At 52.3% G+C, this 25430-nt stretch overlaps 1 protein-coding gene across 1 annotated transcript; it reads right to left on the bottom strand.

The window, feature by feature from the left end:
• Positions 1-1680: 1680 nt before the first annotated feature.
• On the bottom strand, positions 1681-17189 carry CTSD (cathepsin D). Its single transcript, XM_027702511.1, has 9 exons — positions 16823-17189; positions 16208-16361; positions 13768-13891; positions 12027-12145; positions 8265-8464; positions 6997-7119; positions 5668-5812; positions 4584-4682; positions 1681-3920 (listed from the first exon to the last, which is right to left on the bottom strand). The coding sequence occupies exons 1-9, from the start codon at positions 16882-16884 to the stop codon at positions 3759-3761; spliced, it is 1188 nt and encodes a 395-aa protein (XP_027558312.1). The 5' UTR covers positions 16885-17189; the 3' UTR covers positions 1681-3758.
• Positions 17190-25430: the final 8241 nt, after the last annotated feature.

Raw genomic sequence — 25430 nt, 5'->3', positions numbered from 1 at the left:
TGATTGTTCCCAGTGAGATGTAATGCTCAGTACCCACGGTATGATTGAAGGCTTAGACACAATCCCCCCAGCGTCCAGAAACAGCGCCCTTGTATTCCTGTCAATAAATATTTGGCAGCGGATGACTTGTTCTCCCCTTGGGCTATTGAGGAATGGTGGGCTGCATGATTGGTTTTCAGGACCCAGCTAGCCCTTTTGGGTTAAATCCATCTCTTTAACACAGGAGAACAGCTGATTTGGGTATTTAGGCATCCTGGGGGAACAGAGGCTCGGGATGTGCCCATGGGGAAATCAGCTAAGCTCTCTGTTGCTTAGATCTGTGCTCAGAAGATGGGATGGGACTTGGCTGCATCATCTTGCTTATGTAGATGATGCTTTTTTCAAAGTAGGGATTAGCTCTTATCTTCCACCTGGCACATGGGGCCTTTATTCTGCATCAGAGTCTCCAGCTCCCATACAGCAGTGCTAGGACTAAAAATTACACAGCCAGGCAAGAAGGGTGGATTTTTCCTGCATTGGGAAAAAAACCTCATACCATGTTCTTCGTCACTGGGTTCTGGGACTTCCCCAGATTTTACACCTTTTTAGGCCAGATTTAGGAACTGAAGTTCTACTTTGGCTGCTACAGGATCACTCTACATCCTAAGTCAAGCAGGAGCTTGTTCTAACCGGCCCAGAGGACCAGGGGACAGCCTGAGTTCCCTGTTGGTGGACTACCCTTGGCAATGCTCAGCTAGGGAGGTGAGGCCCCAGAAGGCCATAGGCTAGGAAGGATGCTAGAAGTGCCTGCTGCCCTGGTGGTGCTGGGTCAGGCAGGTGACACTGTCATATCACCCTGCAAAGGCTGGGTTATGTTTTAATCCACTGAACAAGACAAATCCAGCAGGCTCCCAGCATGTTCCCTTATCAGAGAGAAGTGAAGGAGCCCTTCTGAAACATGCACGAGTCCACTCAAGTGGGAGACCAGAGGTCCAGGGACAACAGGCTGGGGAGACACAGTCTGTGGACACTGACAAAGAGACTGGCATCTCAAACTGCTTAATGAAAGACCACTCTCAGAGTTAAGGGGGAAAATACTGTTATTTTATTTTCAATTTTCTATGAAGAGACAGTAATTCTGACAGCAAATTAATTTAAAAAAAAACAGTCACATGATTACAGAGTTTGGTTTAAAAATGCAAATAAAAGAACAAGGGGAGGAGACCCACTCAGGAAAGACTGCAGTGAACTGGTCCTCCAGCCTATCCTGTCACTCAGGGCATTGCTCTGGGCCGCGCTCTTTCCCCAGGCAGCAGCCTCCTGCCTGCCTGCCGACTGCCACCAGCCCAGCCTGGGGTCACCGCAGAGGTACGATACAGACGGCCTAAGGCACCGCACACCCAGCACAGCCACGGCCCAATGGCTGGGTCTGGGGCTGTGCTGCACGTCCTGCTTAAATCTGATGCTGGAGACATTCAAAACCCACTGCCAGGTCCACGTCAAGCCTCCCCCTCACATCAGGTCTGATTAGCGGGTACCTGAGAGGCCATCTTGCCACACTGAAGAAATCCTGCAGCTGGGAAACGATGTAGCGGGACTTGGAGAAGCTTTGGGCAGTTAACTGGTGAGAAACTGAGGATCTCTGGAGAGATGCTGAGTATCTGCTGATTTTGGAGTACCTACTGAAGATTATTTTTTTTTTTTTGGTAACACGCTACTGTTCTCTGGCCAGTCTGCAACAGATGCCCTTTGGTGTTCAGATGTAGGGTTCCAGATGAAGATTATGACCAGGCAGAAAAAAAAAACTTTGGGAGCAGCATTTGTCACATCTGGGGTTGCAGGGGACAATGTCCTAAGTATGCCCATGTCTGTCCCAGTCTCCATGTCAGATGCCTCCAAGGGCAAAGCATGGTTATAATGCCAAACTTATCAGCTGCAGCAGCCAGGGACAGGGGACCTGCAGGCTCTGTGCTCCCACCACTCACCTCAGGACTTCTTCCCCACCTGTGCCTCTGATACTCATGGTGAATTCAGTACTGGGGATGATATATATGCACTTCACCAAGCAAAACCATCTATTCACTCACTGCCCAAAGTACTTTCTTGGAAAATTCCTTGGCCCCACCAGTACTGCTGGAAGGATTATCAGTGAATTTTGGATAGTCAGGATTTTGCTGTCTGTTTAGCCTTGTCTGGGGTCATGGCTGCTGCTGATCTGGTCCTGTTGCCACTCTCAGCTTTGCCCCTCACCTGCTGCCACTCCCTAACTTTAGGACCTGATCCAGCACACTGGGAAAACAAAGAGAGCCTTTTACTCCTAGCACAGAGGCTGGGATTCTTGGCAGGGTCTTCTCTGCTTCCCGGTACTGCTTAGAACTCACTTTATCATCCTCCCAGCTTCACCAGTGTTTGCCTATCGATGCCAGCCCAGTGAAGCAAGTGGCTCCATAAGCGCAGGTCTAAGCTCTCTGGGAGGATCTGTGAGCACAGCTAAATCAGCTACAATCTCTCCAAAGCAGGATTGTGCCTCACTCTATCTGCAACAGAGTGGACACGAACAGAACTCACCAGCACTAGTAAAGCAGAAAGCAGGTACAGAGGGTGTTAAAAGTGAATCCAAGTCCAGCAGCTGCCACAGCACGCTCCTGCCCAGGAGCCTTGCTGGCTCTGCCAACTGTCTCTTGGGTTTTGTGCAGTTTGAAAATGCTGTGAATCATGTTTCCAAAAGTTCTTATGTGACTGACAAACAGGTATGGATTTTATCAGTATGATTGCAGCTCATAGATCACTTAGTTGCTTTAGGAAACATTATTCTCAACTCACTGGTTGTGGATGAAGCTAGGAAGAACTGCTTTTTGGGGAACCTGGGAGAAGTTCATCGAACTTCAGAGAACTTGTGTCACATAACTTTGCTCAGCAGAAGGCTGAATTCATGGCCCTGAATTCAGGTAACCTCTATTAAAAACCTATCTTGACCCCCTTAATAATCACACTGCCCAGAAAGTCCCACTGGCTAGAGATCCCCTACAAATCCTTGCCCTGTTAGGTCAGGCACATGGACACCATGCCTGTCAGCTCTCTCACTAGTGCCATCCATAAACAAAACACACCACCAGAGCTCTCGGGCTCTGAAACTCATCCCTTGGGCATGCTACCCCATTGCTCCAGCCCAGGACATGCTCTCCTAGGACCAAGTCAGCACAAACCCTTGAGAAATGACCTACTGGTCACTGCCTCAACCTGTTGGGGAGGGGTCATAAAGACGGTCTCTCCCCCATTGTCCACTCCCCCACTTCATGAGTGAAAAAACAAGAAATAATGTGCTGTACAGTTTTCCCTATCCCTCTCCCCCAGCATAGAAGCCCAAACCCAAGAGCAGCAGCACAGCCTCTCTGCATAAACAGAGGTGCCAGGGGCTGGCTCCAGCCAGCTGCCCCTCCCCAAGGAAAGACACCAGTGCTGGGAGAGGTGAGAGGGCCTCACTCAGCTCTGAGAATCATTCTGAAAAAGAACTACTGGAAGACCTAGCAGTAAAGCAAGGGACTACTCCAGTTGGAGTTGTCAGCTAGAGACCTCTCAGCACCACTTACTCAATGGAGTGGAAAAAGTAGCTAGCAGGGCACTAATGACTATTTTCCATGTAATTTTAAATCTAGTTCCATTTCTTTTTTTTTTTTCCCCATTCCCTTCACTGGGTTTCTAATACTGGTAACCTTTCTCTACAGCTCCCGTGTGTGTGTGTAAGTGTGTGTGTGGCAGAGGCAGTGGGGGTCATGTGTTTAGGCACTTTTGGCAAAGCCAACAGAGTTGTTATCACGGTCAAAGACAGTGTAGTAGGGACCAATGAAGACATCTCCCAGGATCCAGAGTGGGCCCCCAGGGGGTGGGATGTCCAGGCCTGAAAAGCCACTCAGGCACATGGTCTGTCCTCCTGAAGAAACCTAGATAGAAGAGCGAGAGCTTCAATATAAGCAGGCCGTTCCCTTCCCTCAACCTTGCAGGCTTGGCAAGAACATCTGCAAGGATGGCTTTGCTTCAGCCTCTCCCAGTCTGAGATCCAAGATTGCAAAAGTAACTCCCAGCCCGCTGCTCCTACAGCTCCAAACCCAGCTCTCCCTCCCTTAAGCACTAAAGCATCGAGTAAAGCTGCATGTGACCATAAACCTCCCAGCCCACACAGCTCTGAATTAGAGACACTGGTGAAAGTGTACACAAGATGGTCCTTGCAAGTTGATTCTGATGGCTTAAACAACAGGCTGGTGGCCTCTACTATGATAAGAGTGGCCTCATGGCACCACAATCCAGCAGGAAAGAGCTAAATGTTTGTAGAATGTGATGCAATAGCCTGCCAGCCCTTCCTCTCCCATCCTCCTATCCCTCATGAGAATTATGCATGGGGTCTCATCCCTGAGAGACTTCGGTGAGGTTGCCTGGGTCCATCATCTGTGCCACCACCCCGACACACCAATCTTTCAGACTTTTTCCCAAGCACCAGCTTTGGCTGCTCTTGTGTTTTGGATTTCATGGCTGAGGTTTGAGCAGCAGAGGCAAAAGTCAGGCCTTGGGGGAGAAGCATAATTCTGGCAAAAGCTGCCTGGACATACCTTGAGGATATACTGCTCTCCTGTGAGATAGTAGGGCTTCCCTCCTAGTGTTATTGTGATGATGGGCAGTGTTGGTACTTTATCACAGGGGACCAGGTACTGAAATGGCAACAGTAAAGACTTTAGATGGGAGCTCCCACGGTCTCAGGAAAGGGCACAGTCTTTCTTGGGCACAGTCATATCTTTGCTGTGGCTTTCCCCAAACCCAGCTCAGGGACAGGAGAAGCTTGAGCTGGATTAAGTAGACTGCTCCTTGCCTAGGGCTGCAAGCTGAGGGGCCAGAGGACTTTATGGATAGAGATGGAGCCAAAGAAGGTTGGATTCAGCTTTTGGCTCTGCTGAGTCCCAGGGTGCAACGGCCGATGTGGCACAGCTGGGGGTCTTTACCACAGGAGAGGCAGCTGTGGCTCAATACAGCCTACAGACATACATGGGGACTCAAGATGTAATGAACAGACAAAGCCAGTTCCATTAACACTGGCAAGTCTTGGGGATGACGGCAGGCCTAAGCCAGCTGTTGGTGCACCACGGGGTCTCTGACACTGCAGAAATGCCTTACAAGTGCTCATGGCTCTGTGATTTGGGAGGGGTTTCAGAGCAGGGCATTTTTTCTAGAGGGCCTTTATAATCCATGTTCTTCCACAATTTCAGGGAGGAGAGATAACCTTGTGAGATTAGCTTTGATGGTTAAAAACTTGGCAGCAAAGGGTTGTCATTTGCAGCAAATACACTTGTATTAAAGAGACTCTGGAGTCACATTAATGTGAATCCTTGGCCTTGGCTGCAACTCAGACCCCTTCTCTTCCACCTCCCAAAGATGGGTGGCAAAGGTGACCCAAAGTCTCCCAAATTTCATGGGACCTGGGCCTTTTACCACGAGCATGAGCAGGGTGGTGAATGCTACCCATGGTCAAAAGATGAGGGAGTCCCTGCTATGCCAGAGACTTTTTCAGGAGCACAGGCTGGGAATGGAGATCAAAGGGAGCAGAAGACCTGCGTCTCAACAAGCATCTGGGTTCAAAGTAGGGTGTAAGAGCAGATGCTATGGTGGCCATAGATACCCACATTCTCAGCCTGGCCTCACCTCGCCTCTGATGAGTGGTTTTGCACCGATGGCTTTCTGTATCTGCTTCACTTCTGTTTTAGGGCCAGTGATGAGTGAGGTTCCTGTGTCCACGATGGCCTCGCAGCCTCCGTCGCACACAGTTGTCCCGTTGCCAACCTGCACCCTGGGGAGAGATGCCCAGGCAGAAGACAATCCTTAGAGGCCTCCCACTGAAGGCTGTAAGAAGCAGCAGGCAAAGAGTTGATGGCTGAGCCCAGGAAGTACACAGGCACACAAGGGAGACCTGTGACAGACACCCAGGAAGGACAGATGCCCAGAAATACTGATGCAGCACCAACTCAGTGCACAGACCCCCTGGCTCCCTGCCATTCCCTCGTGATTGAGCAGGTGCCTTGAGGTGTTGCTGCATTTCTGCAGAGAGCCTGGACCACTTCCTGCGCACCGTTCTGGCTACCCACACTCCAGAACAAGCACCGCAGCTGATGGACCAGGGAGCGAGCTAAGGGCAATGCATTATGGACATGTATGGCTTGTGCTACTGCAAAAACTAAAGGGTTAAAGGGGTGGTGTAACAACTGTGGGCAAGGGAAGAGTTCCTGTACAAAGAAGAGGCATGACAGGAGCTGCCTGGCTTCCTCACCCGCATCACATTTCACAGCAGTGCAGACAAACAAAGCCTTCCAGCCAAGGGTCTGCCACACTTTGCCAACGCAGCAGGGCTGGGGGAAAATGAGAACTAAAACCCTGTGCTGGGGAGGGATGCGATTCCCAGGAAAAGGACACACTCTGATCACAGGCCACTTTTAAGTTCCCATCACGTGGGAAAGCTCAGAATAGACTGTGAGGCTGGCAGACAGCAGCTCAGCCTGCTCTCCTCCCCTCTGCCTCCAACAATGCGCGCTGATTGCTGCGCCGTGCCCTTCAGTCAAGGGCTGGCTTCCTGCGGCCTCATCCTGCTCCTCTGGAGCTGTCTGCAAGCGAGCCAGGCAGCTCAGGCCTTGCTAAGAGCTGAGCAAAACTGGGGTTTAACACATGAGGTTTGCCCTGCCTGCAAGGAGGACACACTGGCGTTTTCCCCCCACTTTGCAGGGACGCAGTAGGTGTTTTTAAGGGTCAAGCCAAAAAAAAAAGGAACTGATTTTGCAGAACACCTCCTTATGGCTTCTGCCTCTCCTCCCAGTGACAAACAACCGAGGTTGGGATTTTAATCTGCTTTTTTTGGTGTGGATGTGTTGCAGGGACAGAGAGGATTCCTTTTGGGGGGATCTCAGCCCAGCCCCAGGCATGTGCTGTCTGCATGTGCTGTCACGACCCCATGAATGTAGTCTGGTGGAGAGGGGAACTTACGAGTCCATGTGGATCTGCCAGTAAGCCTTGCGTGTGACATTCATCCAACTGAACTCGCCAGTGTAATACTTGGGATCGGTCCCTCCCAGGAGCAGCTCACCACCAGGCTGAGCACTGGGGTCTCTGAAAAACAACACCCAAACCTGTGAACATCAGGGGTAGGGTGAGAAAACCCCCCTTAACGTGACCCCAAAATACATGCTGGGATGCTTGGGAGTGAAGCACAGCCTTAGCAGCATTGGAGACGGACAACTTATATTGAGCTGTCTTATGTCAACAGAAGGACAGATACTGTGAGATAGACTGGGCTGGGGAAATGGGAATATTTTGGTCCAAAGCATCCTGAAGCTTTTTCCTCAGTGCTTTCTCACAGACACCTGACAAAACTCGTGGCAGAGAAGAGGGATGGCAAAGGGGAACTGAGCACTGACACAAGGATCCCCCAAATACCTGCTTGTAAAAAGTGCCTGTGCAGGGCTGGACAAGGCTGATGCAGGGTTAGGTTATCTGCACTTGACGCTGTGCCAACCAGCAGCCTTGGAGTGAATTCTCAAGGTTACCATCAGATAAAAGCTCACTGCCAAGCAGATGGGAAGAAATATGGTGATGGGGGAGGGCTGGTGCTTGAACAGCCAGCAGCAGCTCTCTCTGCCCTCCCCGCTCCTGACGTGCTACTTTTTGGGCTGAAGTAGTTCAGAGTCCCTGCTGCAGTGCCAGGAGGGTGATGGGGTGTCCTGGGGGGAGCAGCAGTGGGTGGGAAGGTGCTAAAAGCTGCAGATTATTTCCGAGGGGGTGAGAGAGAACATTAGCTCCATCATTAGTGAAGACTGGTGGGGGGCACGCTTGCCTGGGGGGTGGCCATGTGGTTTAGGGATTTTGGCAGCAGACTGGGGCAGTGTTTACCCCTCTAAAGGGGACTGCACAAGCAGCATGCGATTTCACGATCACAGCCCTGTTTATTTTTGTTTCTCTTCCCTCTGGAATCATCCTTTCTCTTCATCTGTTAAAAAATCTGGTTGCAGATCTCCCCAGCTTTTTATCAGTAAAATAGCTGCATTTCTACTTCCCTTCTTGTTACTCCAAAGCAGTAAACAGAAGAGATTTTGGCCTGACTGCTTTTGCAAGCAGAACTTGCTGAGGCTTACCCAACTGGGAAGTGCTGGCCAGAGTGTAACATAGCAGATAACAAGAGGTACTATTGGGAGACAGAGAAAAGTCCACTTGGCTTGCCCACACAATGAGAGGTGTGCCACCAAATCCAACACTACCTGTTCAGGTAGAAAGAGAACATATTTTTCTCGATCAGCTTCTGTTGCATGATGTTATCAAAGAAAGGGGTGACCTGGTCCACAGAGATCCTTGGGAATGCCATGCCCAGGATGCCATCAAACTTGGCAGCGATGAATGTCATGCCTGGCTGCTTCACGGCCTCCCCAAAGGTCTGATGCTTGATTTTCAAGTTACCGAGCTGCGGGGAGATGGGGAAGGAAGGGAAAAGCAGACTGTAAAGAAAACTGACACAGGGGACCAGGGTGGTAATGGTATCTCACTGAACACAGGCTATAGTGCGTGCCTCAGTGTGCTGCCACACTCCTGCCTGATTTCACCGTTGCCCTGTAGGCAGCTGCCAAAACCAGATACCCCAGTGCCACCCTTGCCAGGGGAAGAGACAGGCAACTCTGGCTGCACAGCGGAACCTCCCGAGTCCCTGCAAGGCACAGCATCTTTAAGGGCAGGAGCCTCCCTTTGCTCTTCGCCCACCTCACTCAGCCCTTTTAGCCTTTTCCTGGGTCCCAGCCCTGGTCATGCCATTCTGCAGCTCCTCCTCTTTGCACAGAGGGACCCATATCACTTCATCCCCCCTACATCCCTTCCCCTATCACCTACTTCATCATTTCCTCCCAGTCTGAAAAGCTCTTGTGCTGCATCTTTAATCCTCTTCCCCACCCTGGACATTTTCTAAGTCATCTCTGTACCCTACCTCCTGGGGTGCTGCACCCATCAGCGGTTGGGAGCACAAATCGCTCTCACCTCTGCCCACAACCCCTATGATCTCCCCTACATAAGAAACATCCCCAGGATATTGCTGCATCTCTTGTAAGAGCCACCACCCTGCAGAGACCTCCCGTGGGAAGGGAGAAGACCAGCCAAGAAAGCGAGGTTGAGCCCGAAGCACAAAAATAGCAAGTGGAGTACTGAGAATTCAAAGGTCACCGCTTTTGCCAGCCATGAAAAGGACTGGCATTCCCCACTGGAAAGTTGAAACGCCTTGCAAGGGCAGATCCCCAGAAAGAAGATTGCAGAAAGCAGGACAGCTCTGCTGATGAGGAGCAGGACGCATCTGCTGGCTTCTGGCTTGAGCAGTTCAGGAGGTTTGTGAGTTTCTGGCTGACCACAGGCAATTTTAGCATCCATGCTAGGACAATTTCAGCCTCTCAGCCTGCAGCCGGCAGCCCTGTAGTGAACCAGGCTGGACTGACAAGCTGGCCTCTCCTACCTGATGGCAGATAACGATCCCTGTAAATTACTAATATACCCCCAGGGCTGGACACTGCAAGGCTGGGATGGCAGCGCTGCCTTTAATGGTATTGGAGGATTGCACTAGGAAAGGGTGATCGAGCCTTGCAAAAGCTGAAAGCCACAGGGCAGGATGTGGGGTGAAAGAGTACAGCAATGCATCCGCTCGCTGGCACGTGGCGAGTGCTCCAGTTGTTTGCTGCAAGTTTACAAAAGCCACCACTCGGCACAGCTGGTCCTGCAGCAGCTCAGAAAGTTCAATAAAGCTTCCACTTAAAAGAAAGTAAAATGCAACGGACTGATAACGCTGAGCACCAGATTTGTCTGGGTGTTGCCCTGCTTGCACATCCCAAGGGGAAGGCAGGTATCTGCCCAGTCATAGGGTCTCAGCAGACCCTGCTTGCACTTGGTCCTCAGCAGGACAGAAACCCAAGACCATCTATAGCAGAGCGCTGCTGCCAGGTGACAGATCTTTGTCTCTGTCGCTCTCCTGGCTCTTGCCCAGACACAGAGCAATCGAAAATCATGATCAGTGGATGGCTGTGCAGTGGCTGCCCTCCAGGACTTTGCAGACAGGTATTGGCACCCCACAGCTCATCCAACCTCCTTGTTAGGGGCCTCAGCCTGTGGGCAAGCACTGGATGGCAAAGGCAGACTTATGAGGTGAGGGCCTCTGTGGCACAGCTTGGCACCAGGGCTCAGGGTGCAGAGGCACAGGGGAGAGGCAAGGAAGGGCATCTCCTGCGTGGTGTATCTGCACTGCAGTCATGGGAGAGACCTCACGCCCCATGGCCAGCAAATTCCCTCTGCTGTCCTTGAAGGACATCCCAAGGTCAGGCTGTGATAAAGGGATGAGATGCCTGAGCAGCGGAGGGCTGCCTGAACCTGCTGCTCCTGAGAGAGCAAGCAGCACTGGAGAGTGCAGTGCTACAGGGCATTGCTCCTCCACAGAAGGAGGACATTTCATGCGAGCTCATCACCCTCTCAAAAAGAAATTCAGGACTTAGGGACTCTGGACTACCTGACAACCAACACCTTTTGGTGAGATATCTGGAGCCAAGTAGGTCATACTGAACACTATTTCAAATGCCTGTATTGCCAGACTGCATCTGACTGGGAGCTTGCCTATGGCATGCTGTGAATCAGAGGACACATCTTAGTGTCCAAGCTGAAGTTCCCCAACCCTCTGAGTTGCCCTTGCTCCTGCATACTACAAGCCTGACACTGCTCAGCTACACGTGGCAGGTTTCTCTTGTTTCTGCGCAGACAGAAACCAAGTGCTACAAGCTGTGCTGTTTGCCAAGAGCCATCTCCACTTCCCAAACAAACTCAGGCACAAAATCCTCACTCTGAGCTGCCAGGAAGTGGAGAGCTAATTAGCAAGCAGGCATTAGGGTGACAATTACAAACCAAAAAAAGAGAAAATGCTGCAATTTTCCTTCTGACTCACTTCAGCCCCTGCATTAAGCTGGAAAGCGCCTAAACCAGCCCACACTTTCTAAGGACAGTAAAGTTTGCTGTTTGCCTTGCTGCCTCTTTGGATGCATGGTAGAGCCAATGGCTGGTGCTTCCAGGCTAGACTGAAATTTTCATGCTATAAGGATGAGCTAAAGAATGCACCTTGTCTGAGTCACATGCTTTAGGCTTCTCTTGGATATTTTTCTTTTGATTCTGATGAAATTCGTAAACCAATACTTTTCAGCTGAATCTACACAGAAATGTCCAAATCCCTAGATTTGTGTTTAATTCAAAACTTCTGCTTTGTCTTTCCCCCCCTGCAAAGCAAACATATGCTCTTAACCCTGCCAGGAGACTGAGTAATCTGAGAGCATGTGCACCACTGAGGTTCAGCAGCTGGCAAACTCTCACGAGCATCTGGACCTGGGAGGGAGAAAGCCATGAAAGGCACCTGCCCTTCACAAGACAGAAAGCTCAGCCTTTGCTCACTGAAAAGGAAACTCTTGAGAAGCAACCACCAACAACCCAGCTAATTCAAGCTGGGGAACCTCCCCCTACGGCGTTACCCAGCCTTTGCTAACATAAGCACCAGTTCTTGATGCGAGACCAGGATGGGGCAGTCAAGAGACCACTTCTGGCCTGTGTTTGGGAAGCTGCCCATGTGGACATCCACTGATGTGTGGATACTGTCCAGGAACAAGCTGGGCACCATCAGCAGCCTGTGGAGTGGTGCTGGCGTGTGCTTGGGCTGAGAAGTTTCTACAGTCATGAGAAAGAGGGTTGGAGAGATGGCCAGAAACCATGTTTGCAGGGCACCATGCATGCAGTCCCTGCTCCCAGCCTGCTGACTTGCAGATTAACACCTTCCCCCTTGTCTGCCTGTCATGGTCATTGTCACCTCCACAGTCACAATCACCACATCATTTCAAAGCACATGAAGCATGCTCTATATGAGCAAGACACTCAAGGAGGGAGACCTGTTGAAGTCAAACACCTTCAAGTGCTCTACCGAACGGAGTCTGAGGCAGCTCGAGGCAAGGGCGGCTGTAACTCACCGTGACTACGTCCTCGCTGAGGAACCCAGTAAGGCTCCCTGTCCCATAGTGGATGGAAAATGAGGTGCCATTCTTCACGTAAGTGCTGGATTTAGAGGAGTCGTACTTGTGGTGCAGCACTGCAGTCAGGAAGGGGGACACAGGGGAACACACAGCATTAGTGCTCCTTGATACCTACAGTTCCCCGATACCTAACCCTACACCACCCGGCTTATCTGGACAAATGGACACTCAACGACGTGAAGGTGGGCCTGAACCCAGCATTTACCAAACCCAGACTGCTTAACAAAGCATTTCCAATGTCTGGGGAATTAGGTGGGCAGATCCAATTCAGGCTGTTAAATCGGATTTGGCCACTGGTTATTAAAAGCCTAGCAGTTATCTGGCTGGTGTGACAGGGTGCGTTAGCAGAGCAAAACATGTACCCCCCATGTCCTGGAGAACCAGGGTGGCTTTAAATACAGCCTGCTCTGGGCATGAGCATTTTCTCCTTGTGGACTTACCTGTTTCTTTTACTAACACTACTTGAAAAAAATTTTTTTTTTTTTTGGTACAGAGAGGGCTCAAAATATTCTTTTATTTCCAGAGGAGAAGGGTTTTCCCCTAGTCTAAGCTGCTTTTCCTCTTGGATGGATTGGGAGCTGTAAGATATCTGTGGTTTTATAGCCAGGCAAATTCCTCCTCCACAGACTCCTCCCAAGTCACGAGTTGGCCAGCGCAGCTCCATGACTGCTTGCTGAGCAGAGCAGATCATGGCTGAGGACCAGCTGAGCCGTACAGAAACCAACATTCTAGACGGGGCTTTCCCTGGCTAGGCTGTCTGGGTCCCAGTTTGGTTCCCAGTCTGGCAGGAGGTTAAACTCCTTGTATACTCATAAAACGAGCCCTTTGGTCTGAGCACCTCACAAGCCACCGCCTTGAGAAACCAGCTCCCTGCTACACATCAGGAACCCCCAAGACAGACCAGGTCTGGACCTCCCTACCTGTGTCCTAAATCTCATTTCACATATGCAAAAAGGAGATATGTCTCCTCTCTGGGCAATACAGGGCCATAGAAGAAGTCAAAATTTCCACCCTACTCCCAATGAGCACTGTGGAATGCCTTTCATGGTTGCATCTGTTGACTCCACAGGTTTCTCCATTCTGCTTAAGCAGCACAGCTGGTGGCTTTTAAATGGCATTTTGCCATAGCCAGGTTTGACACCTTCAGCTGCGGAGGTTTATTGCATAGGAACGCCACAGAGCAAAAAAAACTTGTAGTCCCTAAGATGTTCTCATCTCATTGTGCCTACCTGGCTCTTGTTAATTATAACTCCATAAACATGCATGCACATGCTCCGTGCAGCAATAAACCAGAAACTAGGACAGTTTGTATCAGATCTGGCAAGAGGCTGACTTAAAAAAGTCAGCCTTGCGCAATGGGGTAACAGCAGCATTGGTCTATAATCTGGGGAGAAACATCACAACCTATGATGCTGCTCCTCTGCTGCAGTGCCAAGGCTGTTGGAGAAGATTTGGCCTGTGTGTGGATGACTTGGAAGGGAAAAAAAACCAGGAAGGGAATAATGAAGGATGGGTGCAGGAGGTTGGGATTGTGTTTCCAGTTCTGACCCTAAAGAGCCCATTAGCCTCTGGCAAGCCCTTTCACATTTCTGCCTCAGTTTTTCCTCTTGCAAAGCAGGGATCTGCATTTTGCAGGGAAGAAGATGTTGAGCAGTTCTTGGCACCTATAAACACTTACTGCAGGCGATGTCCATTATGGAACAATGCACAGATGGTACCCAGAGGTTGGAGGAGCCAGTGTCAAAGATCACAGTGAAATTCTGAGGGGGGGTCCCGATGCCGATTTCGCCGAAATACTGGGCCTGCAAAGGAGGTGAAGGAAGCCATGAGCAGAGGGAGCTGACTAAAAGCAGGGATTAAAGACCGAAAATCTCTTAGGGTTGAATAGGGGATCAGGTTCTTATCTAGACACTGCTCGCCTTTTGTTTTTGGCACTGATGGGCTCCCAGCCTTTGTTCTCTGGAAGGGAGGCTCCCCTTCAGTGTTCACAACTCATTACAGTGGGTGTGAAAAGGATAAATCCAGGACAACTGGGATGGGTGTGTGTGGGGGAGGACATTTGGGCCACGGAGACAAGGAAGAAGAGAAGAGGGAAGGTCTGCAGGCTAGCATGAAGTTAACTATAAGGAAGAGAAAAAAGATGGAAGGAAGCCAAGCAAAACACTTGCATTATTGAAAAGCTGAAACTGGCTGGGAAGCAGCTTTGCTGGTGGGTTTGCAAAGGAGCTGTGAGTTGCAGCGAGCAGCAGCTCTGCCCACCACAGGTGGAGGTACAGCTGCCGGGGCTTTTGGCGCTTGCTGGTGAGCTCCCAGGGTGGGGAGGAATAAACAATTGCTCAGTCATGGGACCTGGAAGACTGGAGGAGTGGTGGGAGCACAGGGCATCAACAGCGCCACCAGAGGTGGATTTAGGCCTGCAGGGTGAAAGTCTGGGAGATGTCCCTGTAGCACAGGTATGTGACGGACGCCCTGCGACTGCACCTCTGCTGGCACTGGAAGAAACCTGAATGGCTGAGCTGTTTGCAAGGCATCCCTCTACCTGCAGAGGACAGGATGAATGGGGAATACTAGGCAGGTCCCCTTCTTGGGGCCTATTTTTATGGATCTATTTTATCCCAGTCCTACCGATCAGGCAGAGGGCTGTGTCATGCCTGGTGAGCAGCTGGATCAGAGTCCTGGAGAGAAGGCTGCTAGTAGGGAAAGTCAGACAGTAGCCTTTCCAAACCCCCCGTGCACTTAATTAAGGTGCAGGGAGAAAACAGGATTATCAAAGCTGTTTACCTCCTGTGCGCTTAGTTTGCAAGGGTTGCTCGCTGAGTAATTAACGATCCTTTGCAATTAGCCAAAATGGGGAGGCAGCACTTGTTTTTCAGTGTTTCTGTAATTATTGCTGGGGCTTGAAAATCAAACCCCTGTACAGGGGCCCTGTACCTCACATACACAGACCCACGAAGGGTCCCAGGGATGACATGGAGCATATGAGGCAGTCAAGGGCAGGTTGAGCCTTTTGTCCCAAGAGTTCCTCCAGCAGCAAAAGCCTTTTCAGCCAGGCTGGGAGGGACCCAAAGATTCCTTATCTCCCACCACAGGTTGTGCTGGTGCCCCTATGACAAGGGAGAACAGTCCTTCCCTGAGGCAGTCTGAGTTGTGGTTGCAAGAGACAACACCATGACACAACTGCTAGTGCCCTGGCTTTCAACACCACCAACTGAAACAGCGGTGGCCCTTCCCAGCACAGGACGGTGCTGACTGGGTGACAAGAGCCCCTGGAGAAGGGAAGTAGGGGGCAATATCCTGAATTAATGCCCAATATCTGGGACTAGCTTTATTCTGACAGCCAGTGCTCACATCTTACTCTGCCAAGAGCGGTGAAGGTACCCAGTGAGGCACCCAGAAATAGTAAACCCCACACGTGTCTGGCAGCTGGGCAAGGGCAAACTTCACGTCCTTTTTCTGGCTTCTCTTTTCACCACCATGAAGGTCCCCTTACTCCCTAAGTTGCTGAGAAGAAATTGGAGGTGCAGGGTGGCTTTTCCCAAGGCAGTGCAGAATATGAAGAATAGTGAGAGGAAGGGTCCTGCATCCCCAGTCCCGTAACAAGCTGGCTCTCAGTCTGAGCCTTCTTCCTCTACCTGGGCTCACTCTTTTATGCCTCAACGCCTCAAGGAGCGGAGCACGATTTTTATGCCCCTGTCTTGCCAGAAGTAGTACCCAAATGGGCTAGGAAGGACTGCAAGTGAGCAGGCCCCTATTTACGGTCGTTAATTACTGACAAAGGGGAAAGGAAATAGGTCACAAACTGAAATGCTCTTGCTTGGGTGGCAGGGGGTTGTTTGCTGTTGTCATTATTATTATAATTATTAGTATTAGTATTTTTGGTTTAGTAATGATGGGAAGTACCTTTTGACACCCACCCACTAAGCCATGGAGGTGCATGAATCTGTCCTATGAGACCAACATCTCTCCCTCCTTTACCTTCCCAGCTGTGGTGGGACAGTGAGGCTGGCAAGTCCCACCACACCCTTGGGATGGGTACCCCCAGAAGTGACAGCCGCTGCCTGACACTGTGCTGGGGTCCACTGCAGTGAGGGGGTGGTTGGCAGGGGGTTGTTACTCACATCCATGTAGTTCTTCAAAATCTCAGGAGTGGGCTCCTCCTTGGCGAAGCCCAGCTTGAACTTGAGGACCTGGGTGAGGGCATTCACATCTGGGACCTCGCTGCCCACCTCATTCAGAATCCGCCGCATGGAGGCGAACTTGGTCAGGGGGATCCTGTGTGGGGAAGGCGAACACCCACCTGTTAAACAGGTGTGTGTAAAGGGAGGGGGCCCATAGAAGCAGGGCAGCAGAGCTCCACTGAAAACAGGGGACATGCCAGCACGAGGTGGATGAGGTTTGGACTCCTACCAGCACCCCGTGCTGGACCCCCACGCTGTGCTGTGCTCAGTGCTTTTCCCAAAGCCGGGAGGAGTAGGGGGAAGAGAGGGGTGGGGGTGGCTGCCAAAGGTCACCAGGTGTAGCGGAAGCTGGAGCGAGGCCCCTCCATGAGCAGGGAGAGCTTGAGCCCTTAAACTCCCATGGGGGGGGGTGTCCCAGACCTTCCCCCGCACCGTGTGGGAGTGCTGCGAGAGAAGCCCGGAGGCCACGGCTGCCGCAGCACCGGGGGCGCCTGTCCCACGTCCCCCGCTCCACCCGGGCGGCTCAGCAGCCCCCGAGGAACCCCCATTCCTCACCTGATGAGGGCGGCGCAGGACCCGGCCAGGGCGAGCAGCAAGAGGAGGCCGCGGGGCCCCATGGCGGCAATGGCGCTGGCGGCGGCGGTGATGGGGGTCAGAGGCTGGAGGGTCCCGACGCTGAGAGGCCGCGACGCCGCTCCCGGGCTGCCGTCCCTGTTTTTGTAGGCACGGTGGCCCCTCTCCAGGGATTTCTCGAGTCAGCTGACGGTCTAAAATTGCAACGGGAGGCGTCACGTGAGGGCGGGGCGGGGCGGGGAGCGGGACCGGGACTGGGACTGGGGGCGCCGCCTCACGGTCCCCCCCCGGGCTGACCCCCGGCGCCTCGGGCCGTGACTCAGCCCCCGCGAAACGGGAATAAACAGCATGAAATCAGTCACGAGGGGCCCGCCCGGCCCCGTTCGCTCCTCCTGCCCTGACTTTAACTTCCCCCTCTTGGGTGTTTTTTTTGTTCTTTCCAGGTTTTCCGGCCTTTTTTCGCCCCCCCCCCCGGAGAGTGGTGTGGGGGGACGCACTCCCCAGCCAGCAGCCCCCGAAACCCTGCGGAGCGCAGGGCTCTCCCAAGCCGGGCATGGCGAGGCCTAGGCTGCTCTCGGACCTCGGTCACTCACCAGGGGGGTTTCATTCTGCACGGGGGACCGTGGCAGCCCCCCCAAGCCCCGTTCTTCTCCCCGGCCACAGGACACCTCCAGTTTGGAGGGACTCATTCCTCCAAGCTGGGGGTTTCTGGGGAAGATGGGCATATAACTTGGCCACAGCTTTTTTTTTTGGGTGCCAAGCCATATGTGCCACCTCTCAGAATGCACTGTGGCAGTGCTGGGAGGGCACTGGCCACCAGCACGCTGCGGCCAATCCCCCCCTCAGCCCCCATTTGCAGGGCTGAGCATCAGGGATCACCGGGATGGGCTCTTTGCCCCCAACGGGGTATCACGGCAGGGCTTACAGGAGCCACGGTGCTGGCTCGGGAGAGCTAATCTCTGCCCGGTTTGCCCTGACCGAGCTTTTACAGAGCCACGAGACCCACTGGAAAAACAATATAAGTGAAACCGGATTTACAGACATTTTTCCTTCCAAGTCCTGAGGGCTAGGGGGGCTTTTTTTCCCTGCTCCTCCTTGTGTGGAGTCTTGGGGACAGGAGGGCAGCAGCCTGTGGAATGAGCTGGGCACTGCTGGAGTGGGGGACCCCTGGCTTCGTGGTGAGGTCCCTGTCCCTCTCCCGTCACCTTCACATTCATGCCACTTCTGGAAAATTGCTGGGTCATGTCGCTGGCACCTCACTTGCACCATCTCCTTCCCACACACTGTCCCTGAGCCTTTTCCATCCACCCATGGCCTCACAAAGGATCCTTGCATCCCTGGGTCCATGCCTGCCACTCCCCAAGTGAGGTCCATGCTAATTGTTTTGAGGGGACATTTCTGCCCTGGGCTGTCTCTTGTCCCACTAGTTCTCCAAATTGCTGTGCCGCAGCCAAGCTGGTGGGTATCAGGAATCCTGCTGCCTCCCCATGGGGACATGGTTCCCCGTTGGGATGAGGTTTTCTGGAATGATGGCCAGAGGCATTGGTTGAACCTGGTGGGTCCCGTTACTTTGGCCAGCACCTGCTTCCCTCCTGCCCCTGCGGGTGTGTGGTCATGGCGAATGCCACTGACCATGAGTCAGCAAAACCTGGCCCCGCAGCACTGTGTGACTCAGCAAAACCCCGTGTGGTTCTTTCGGGCAAGGGACCAAGGCACAGTGGGTCCCCAGCAGCTGGAGCCTGACTGCAGAGGCATTGTTGCTGCTGCTGTGGGCTCCAGCTTGCGGGTCTCCTCCTCTTGTCCCCCTGGGTACTGGCAGCCCTGTGCTGAGTGGCTGCAGGCGGGAGTGGGTCAGACATAAACTAACCCAACTGTGGTCCCACCCAAACAAATCCACCCTCCCCAAGGGCTCTAGACCCCTTTGCAAATGCGCTTTGCAGACAAAAGGGATAGCCCTGACGCCAGGCCCAGGGCTCCCCTTCACCCCTTACACGCTTTCCTGGAGCCCATGGTGGAGCCCTCCTCCCTGCTCTTTGAAGTGGCTGGGAAACCATAGCTGGCCAGGCAACACCACCTGGGCCCCAGGCTGGAGCACCTAGAGCAGCTCTTCCTCAAGGGTTTCCAGTTTGGCCAGTCTCTGCCAGAATCCTGAGGCTATGGAGTTGGGTTCCAGCATGCAGGTGAGGATGGCATGCCCCGTACCATCACATATTGCAGAGCAAAGTCTTTCAGCAGAGTCAAGAAGTCTGGACCCATCTATGTCTGTTTTGTTAATTCCAAGAGATTTAAAGACAAGCTTTGCTGTTAGCAAAGCTGTTATGAACGAGCCTTTGCTTGAGCTTCATGGTAACAGGGCTTGTGTCTTCATCCGGAGCTGCTCTCATACCAGTGCAAGAGGGTCACTGCTTTTAGATGGGCTGCTCCAAGTGACTTATGTGTCCAGAGCACCAGTGAGGCCAGACCTTTCCCAATGGTTTATTGGGGAAAAGTGAGGATGGGGCTATGTCAGGGAATGTTACAATACTGATTCTCTCCTGGGTGCTTGCAGATTGGGAAGGGACTGGGGGGCTTATCCCCCAGAGTGTTTAATCTGGCTCTGGCTCTTGGCACCAGTGGTTTTGGAGCTGACACTGCTGTGCCTGTGTGCTGGGGGAGTGGTGGCTCCAGCAAGGAGCCAGGATTTCTGCATTTGGGCTCCCTCAGCACCTCTGTGGAATGTTTGCCCTGATGTCAAAGCCTTGAGAGGTACAGTGGGTATGTTTAAACAGGAGCTGGGAGCACGTCTGGGTATTTATAGGCTGGGACTGTGAGAGTTTATCTTAACAAGATAAACTGGCACGAGCCTGGGATCAGGGTTTTTTACACATTTTTCCTTATTTGTGGAGCAAGACAGGGAGTGCCGTGGCTGAGGCTTCTAGAGAAGGCAGAGATGTGTGAGAGACAGCTGAGGGATCCATCCCTCCTCACTCCTATTTTTGTCACAATGGATGAACCCCTTTCCTTGCTAGTCTGTCTCCCTGGCCCCCTGCATCTCCCCCTGGCTCCCGGGGGTGAACCAGAGCACTGTCCCCTGCAGCCACAGCTGTGGGTGTGGGGTGACGCGCCCCTGGGAGCCGGCCGTGCTTTCACAACCTTGATCCCTGCTTGAGAGGATTCCCAAGGGGGGGAGGTCAAATGACTCAGCTCCAGAGGCTCCAGCTGGGAAGAGAACCCCAGCCCCAGCTCTGGGAGATTGGGGTCTCCTCTGTCAAGTGCCACCAGGGTGTCCCACCTGCCCTTTGCCACATGGGCAGGGACCTGATGCAGCTTAGTTTATAATTGTAGAATCCTCTAGGCTGGAAAAGACCCTCAAGATCATTAAGTTCAACCATTAACCCAATACTGCCAAGTCCACCACTAAACCCTCAGCACCACATTTATGTTGCTCTTAAATCCCTCCAAGGATGGTGATTCTACCACTTCCCATTCCAATGCCTGAACACCTTTTCAGGGTAGAAATTTTTCCAATATCCAGTGTAAAGCTCCTCTGCCATGTCTAGAGGCTGTTTCCTCTCATCCTGTTACCTGCTACCTGGGAAAAGAGGACGATCCTCACAACACCCTTTCAGGTAGTTGTAAAGAGCAATGACGTCTCACCTGAGCTTCCTTTTTGCTGAACACCCCCAGCCCCCTCAGCTGCTCCTCGTAGGACTTGTGCTGCAGACCAGCTCCATTGCCCTTCTCTGAACACGCTCCAGCAGCTCAATGTCTTTCTTGCAGTGAGGGGCTCAGAACTGGACACAGGACTCGAGGTGCGGCCTCACCAGTGCTGAGTACAGAGGGAATATCCCTTCCGTAGCCCTGCTGGCCACACTAGTTTTGATTCAGGCCAGGATGCCATTGGTTTTCTTGGCCACTTGGACACACTGCCAGCTCATATTCAGTTTCAAACACCTTATTTTTTGGGGGGCTCCATTTGCAGTCTGACAACGTTTTGTCAGGGATGCTACGGTGGCCTGTTTGTCCTTACATATAGCTGTGTGCTTGCCTTCGCCCTTTCCTCCATGGCTTTTTTCTGTATTTATTTATCATAATGGTAGCCAATGCCCTGAGCTGCAGTGACCTAAAGGGCAAGGAAAGCTTCAATTCAGAAATGCAGATTTTTTTTTTTTTGCCAAGCTGCAGGTGGAATGTTTAGAGGACAAATGTCTTCAAGTTCAAAAAAATGCGTTTCTGATTTCGAAGCTTGTTGCTAAAAGAGAATACTACTCCTCCATCTGAGCTGAGCAGAGCCTACAGGCGCACAAGCCTGGGCAAGTCTGGTTTCAAACAGCCTGACTCCGACTCAAGGTGCTGGTGCCTGTGTGAAGGTGCTGGATGCAGCTCATTAGCAGAGCCTGATTCACCATCCCTGGGATTCTGAGTGTATTAGTGGTAACTTTTTCCTGGCTCGGTACCAAGACCTCACCCACTCCCAACACCATTTCCTAAACTGATGTACAATTCACAAGGTGAGGGTGCGTTTTCCAGTGGCACTGGCACGTCCCAAATTACGCCCTCTTTCTGGGTGACACCCACAAAAGCAAAACTGAAGGTGGTTTAGTAGTAGCTCCATCTGATGGGAAACCTCGGAGCAGGGGAGGGTTTGCACTGAGCACAACGAAGTGACTCATGCAGGCCCTGATGGTTGTGTCCCATCTGTGTAGGCGCTGGGGAAGATGTCCTTGGCATCATGGGTTGGGGCAATCCTCGATCCATTGGTGTCGGCTGACTGGGGCTGGTTTGGAGGCAGCTGGCCAGCAGCCTGCTTAAACGTGTTTTGGCTGCCAGCATGGGCTGCAGCGACCTTGGGGAGATGCTAAGTGGAGTTGCAAAAGGCTTAGGCTGGGTGGTAATTGTTCCCTTGGTCTCCTTCATGCTGCAAAAACCCTTGTCCTGGTGGCAGGTGAGGACGGCTCACCGGTGGCTGGGTGACACAACTGGGTGTCACGACAGGCAGGGACCCTGAGAATGGCTCCATCCCCATCAGGGCCATTTGCAGCAGCCTGTGAGCATGAAGTGCTTTCACCCCAGTGGACTTCTCCATCGGATCCTGCTCTTCCAGCCTTTCCCCTCTAGCTATTGAAAAAAAACAGAAAGCATTTATGTGGCAAAATACTTATGGTCTTTAAGCCTGTGAGCTGCCCTGGCGTCTTCACTAGGGTTTACTTGCACACCACCTTGCCTTGGTGGGCTGCTGCCAAACTTGGCATTGCCTGTCCCTGAGTCCCAGGCACTCTGTGGCCCTGCCCAAATCCTTGCCACCCCCGCACCACCTGCCCGCTCCTGACCCTGCTTGGCATTGGATGTCCTTCGTCATCCCCTGGCCCATCCTTCTGCATGGCTGGTGACACACCTGGGACCCACCTTGGGGAGGAGGGGACCTGCCTCTCCCTGGCTGCTAGCCCTGTCTGCTCCTCGGGGCAAGGATCTCGTGTTGTTTGCCTCACCTGAGTTATTTTGCAGCAGGCTGAAATTGCCGGGGACAGGCAACAACAATCCTGGCAGACGCTGGCAGCAGGCAGCGTGACTGGCGGCTGACGGGATGGGGTGGTAAGTGGCAATGATGGTATTGATTCATCCCCACCCACGCCAGGATGTGATGGGGAGCACAGGGACCCAACTCACCTTGTCACCTCCTTGAGCAATCCCTGCTGCAGTCCCCATGTGAGCCCAGCTTGGGGTGGGGGGGGTATTGGCTTGCTGGTGGGGTTTCCACGCATGATGAAGAAAATTGTCTCCAGCCACATCCAAGCACACCATCCATCTCATTTTCTTAGCCAGCACTAGATGTCATTTATTTTCTTTAATTTCCAGCAGAAGCTGCCCCGAGAAGGCCATCATTTGTGCAATCATGTCTCCTCAAAGTGACAAAACACTGAAGCAATTGAGACTTCTGATCCTGGGAGGAGTGTGGGCTCAGGAAGATGAGGGTCAACACCCCATTGCAACCCAAGGATCGGCTTAAAGTTGCAACGTGTTTTCTTGGATTGGGAGCAACCAGTTTCCACTGGTGATTTGGTGAATCAATCTGGACCTCCTGGGGCAGTTTCTGCTGGGTCAATATGCCCACATAGGCTCTGAATTCGTTGTCACCTTTCTCCTAAGCTCCATCTTCACATGCCACCACAGCCATTATATCCAGTGTGACTGCCTGGGGTTAAGATTTTGAACCCAGGTTTAAGCACATCGGCAAACAGAGTCTGTGGCTTTGCACACCCTCTCTCTGACCTTCTGCACACAAAACACCCTGTTAATAATTTTTTGCAGTGTGGGATGTGGCATCTCAGCCTCTCTGGCTGACAACCCCTGAGTGTTTCCCAAGGAGCACTGTCACCAGGGTGACTTAGGGTTAGGGTTATGGTCAAAAATGTGAAGATGCTTTGCTCTGTGCTTGTGGCCAAAGGTGCTTGTAGGTTATGGGTGGAGAGAGGTGTGGGAGCATCCCTGATAGACACTGCAGCTGTGCTCAGGTCTGCAGCCTCCAGCATCCTCTCCTGCTGCAGCCAGAAGTCAATGAAGCTGAACAGTTTGGACGCTGCCACTGCAGATGTCTGTTAGCAGATAAATACCCACCAATCTTCCCTCCCTGCACGACCACCATTTCATAAACCCCTTTCTCTCCCTTAGTGCTGGGTTGTTTTGTTTTTAGCATTGCAACTCTGAATTGACTGGTGCAGTGAGTGGGGGATTAAGGGCACAGTCCTGGGCAAAGGTCTCCTGTGAACTCCTCGGGGCCAGGCAGCTGCAGCCTCTGATCCTTGGGGTCATGTGCCCCACCCCGAAACAAGGGCCACTTGTTTGGCATCGCTGGCAGCGCTGGGCTTGGGAGAGGAGGCAGCTGGTCTGCTTGTGCCTGAGCAGAGGGGGACATTGCCCACTTACCTCTCTGGACCAGGAGGGTTTCTTGGGGGTGTCCCAAGCAGTGCCAGAGGGGGACACATGGACACCAGGCAGCTTTGGCTGGGGTTGAAGGGGTTTGTTGGAAAGCAATGGTCAGAATCAAGTGCAGGTTCTCAGAGTCCACTTTTCACTCCTTTGCACTTCTTTTACTTGAGTGGAAAGGTGTGAAACCCAGCAGGGTTCAAAGGGAGCCTGTACCTGATGGTGACACAGGCGCTCCTGCCTTGCCCTAGCCACCAAAACATGAGATGGATATCAGAGAAACATGTCACAACCACCCCCAGCAGCTAAACCCTCTTTGGGCTTCAGTAGCAGGAGACCCTTGGGCATCAGCAACCCCTTGAAGGAGGGAGATCAAGATGCCTTAGAAAGCCAAAACGTAAGGAGCATCCCAAGCATTAATGAACTTATTACAGACACCTCTAAGACAGAAACAGCAAGTCTGTCTGTGCAGCGGGGCATGAAGCTGCATCAGTCCTTTCTGGAGGGTGTTTCTGATGCTCCATCTTCAGAGCAGGGCAATAAGGGCAGTTTTGATGCTACACATTTGAGCCACGGCCTGAAGCAGCTGCACTTGGCCCTATATGATGCAACCCTACAAGCCTTGAGTTTCCTTCCTTTTTTTCCTATTTTGGGCACGTTTTGCCCTGTCATCCCCTGCTGTGCTGACAGTGCTGGAGGAAGGCATGTGGCACTTTCCCCCTGCCTCAGCATCCCACGCGCTGCGATGGCTCACGTGGGCCTGTTCCCACCACTCTTGACTCAGCTGATTTCCTCTTGCCCAAGGCATTGACCAAGCTCCCGCTGGCCCTGTCCAGGCATCGGCAAATGTGATGGACTGGAGTGGGGGAGGATGTCGAGGGCCACCATCACCCCCACCACTGGCTCCGTGCCCCCCCCACCAGTTGCCACCGAAGCAGCCGGCTGTGCACGGTGAGCAGGGCTGGAGATGGGTGCTTGGATCACTGCACGGAGCCTGGTGGTGTCTGACCTGCATGAAAGTGGGACGAACATCTGTACCTGCTTACCGGTCGTGTTTTGAGCATCCTGTAATTAATGTTTGCTCAGCTGACGGCTGCTTAGCATTATTAGCAGATGATGAGTAGCTGATGTTGTTGATGTTGCTACCTCGAAACATCTAATTTCAGCATCTAGACTGAGCAAAAGGGCAGGGGGCCAAACTCCTGGTGCCAAGACTCTGCCAGGCTTTGCTGCTTTGGAGGTGGCTTCCTATTAAAACCCTGCACACAGGCATCCCCGCCCTCCCTTAGCCACAACAGTAGGGACAGGACCTGTGCTGGCAGCACCCTTTGCTGGGCCGAGGTGTGCAGAGTCCCCAAGCCCAAGGTAGCAGGAGTGAGCTTGGGGACACAGACACAAGACGACATTCAGGAGCTTAATCCAAAGCCCATTGAAAGTTTATTTTGTATTTAACCCATCTTGATGAATGTGTATAACACCTAATAAATAACTGGATGTCTGTTAAGGAGCACTGAGTTATCCCACCCCTCCTCCCACACTGCTGAACACAGGCACGAGGTACAAGCACTCACAATGGGATGCTTGTTTATTTATTTATTGGGCGGAAAAAGCTTGGAAAAGAGAGCAACACTTCTGAAACCTTTTAAAAAAATTACTGATTATGCAGAGATTAAAAAAACGAAGCCAG

The sequence above is a fragment of the Neopelma chrysocephalum genome, unplaced genomic scaffold (assembly GCF_003984885.1).
Source record: "Neopelma chrysocephalum unplaced genomic scaffold, ASM398488v2 Primary Assembly neopelma1_24, whole genome shotgun sequence".
Lineage (NCBI taxonomy): Eukaryota > Metazoa > Chordata > Aves > Passeriformes > Pipridae > Neopelma > Neopelma chrysocephalum.
This window is presented reverse-complemented; position numbering and strand designations above follow the sequence as displayed.

Bases quoted from the DNA above. Each gene is read 5' to 3' on its own strand.
- CTSD (XM_027702511.1), bottom strand. From the start codon at position 16,884: ATGGGGCCCCGCGGCCTCCTCTTGCTGCTCGCCCTGGCCGGGTCCTGC. The intron at 16,362-16,822 runs GTGAGGAATGGG...TTCCCCACACAG, and splicing joins TCCTGCGCCGCCCTCATCAG to GATCCCCCTGACCAAGTTCG. The intron at 13,892-16,207 runs GTGAGTAACAAC...CCTCCTTTGCAG, and splicing joins TTTTGAAGAACTACATGGAT to GCCCAGTATTTCGGCGAAAT.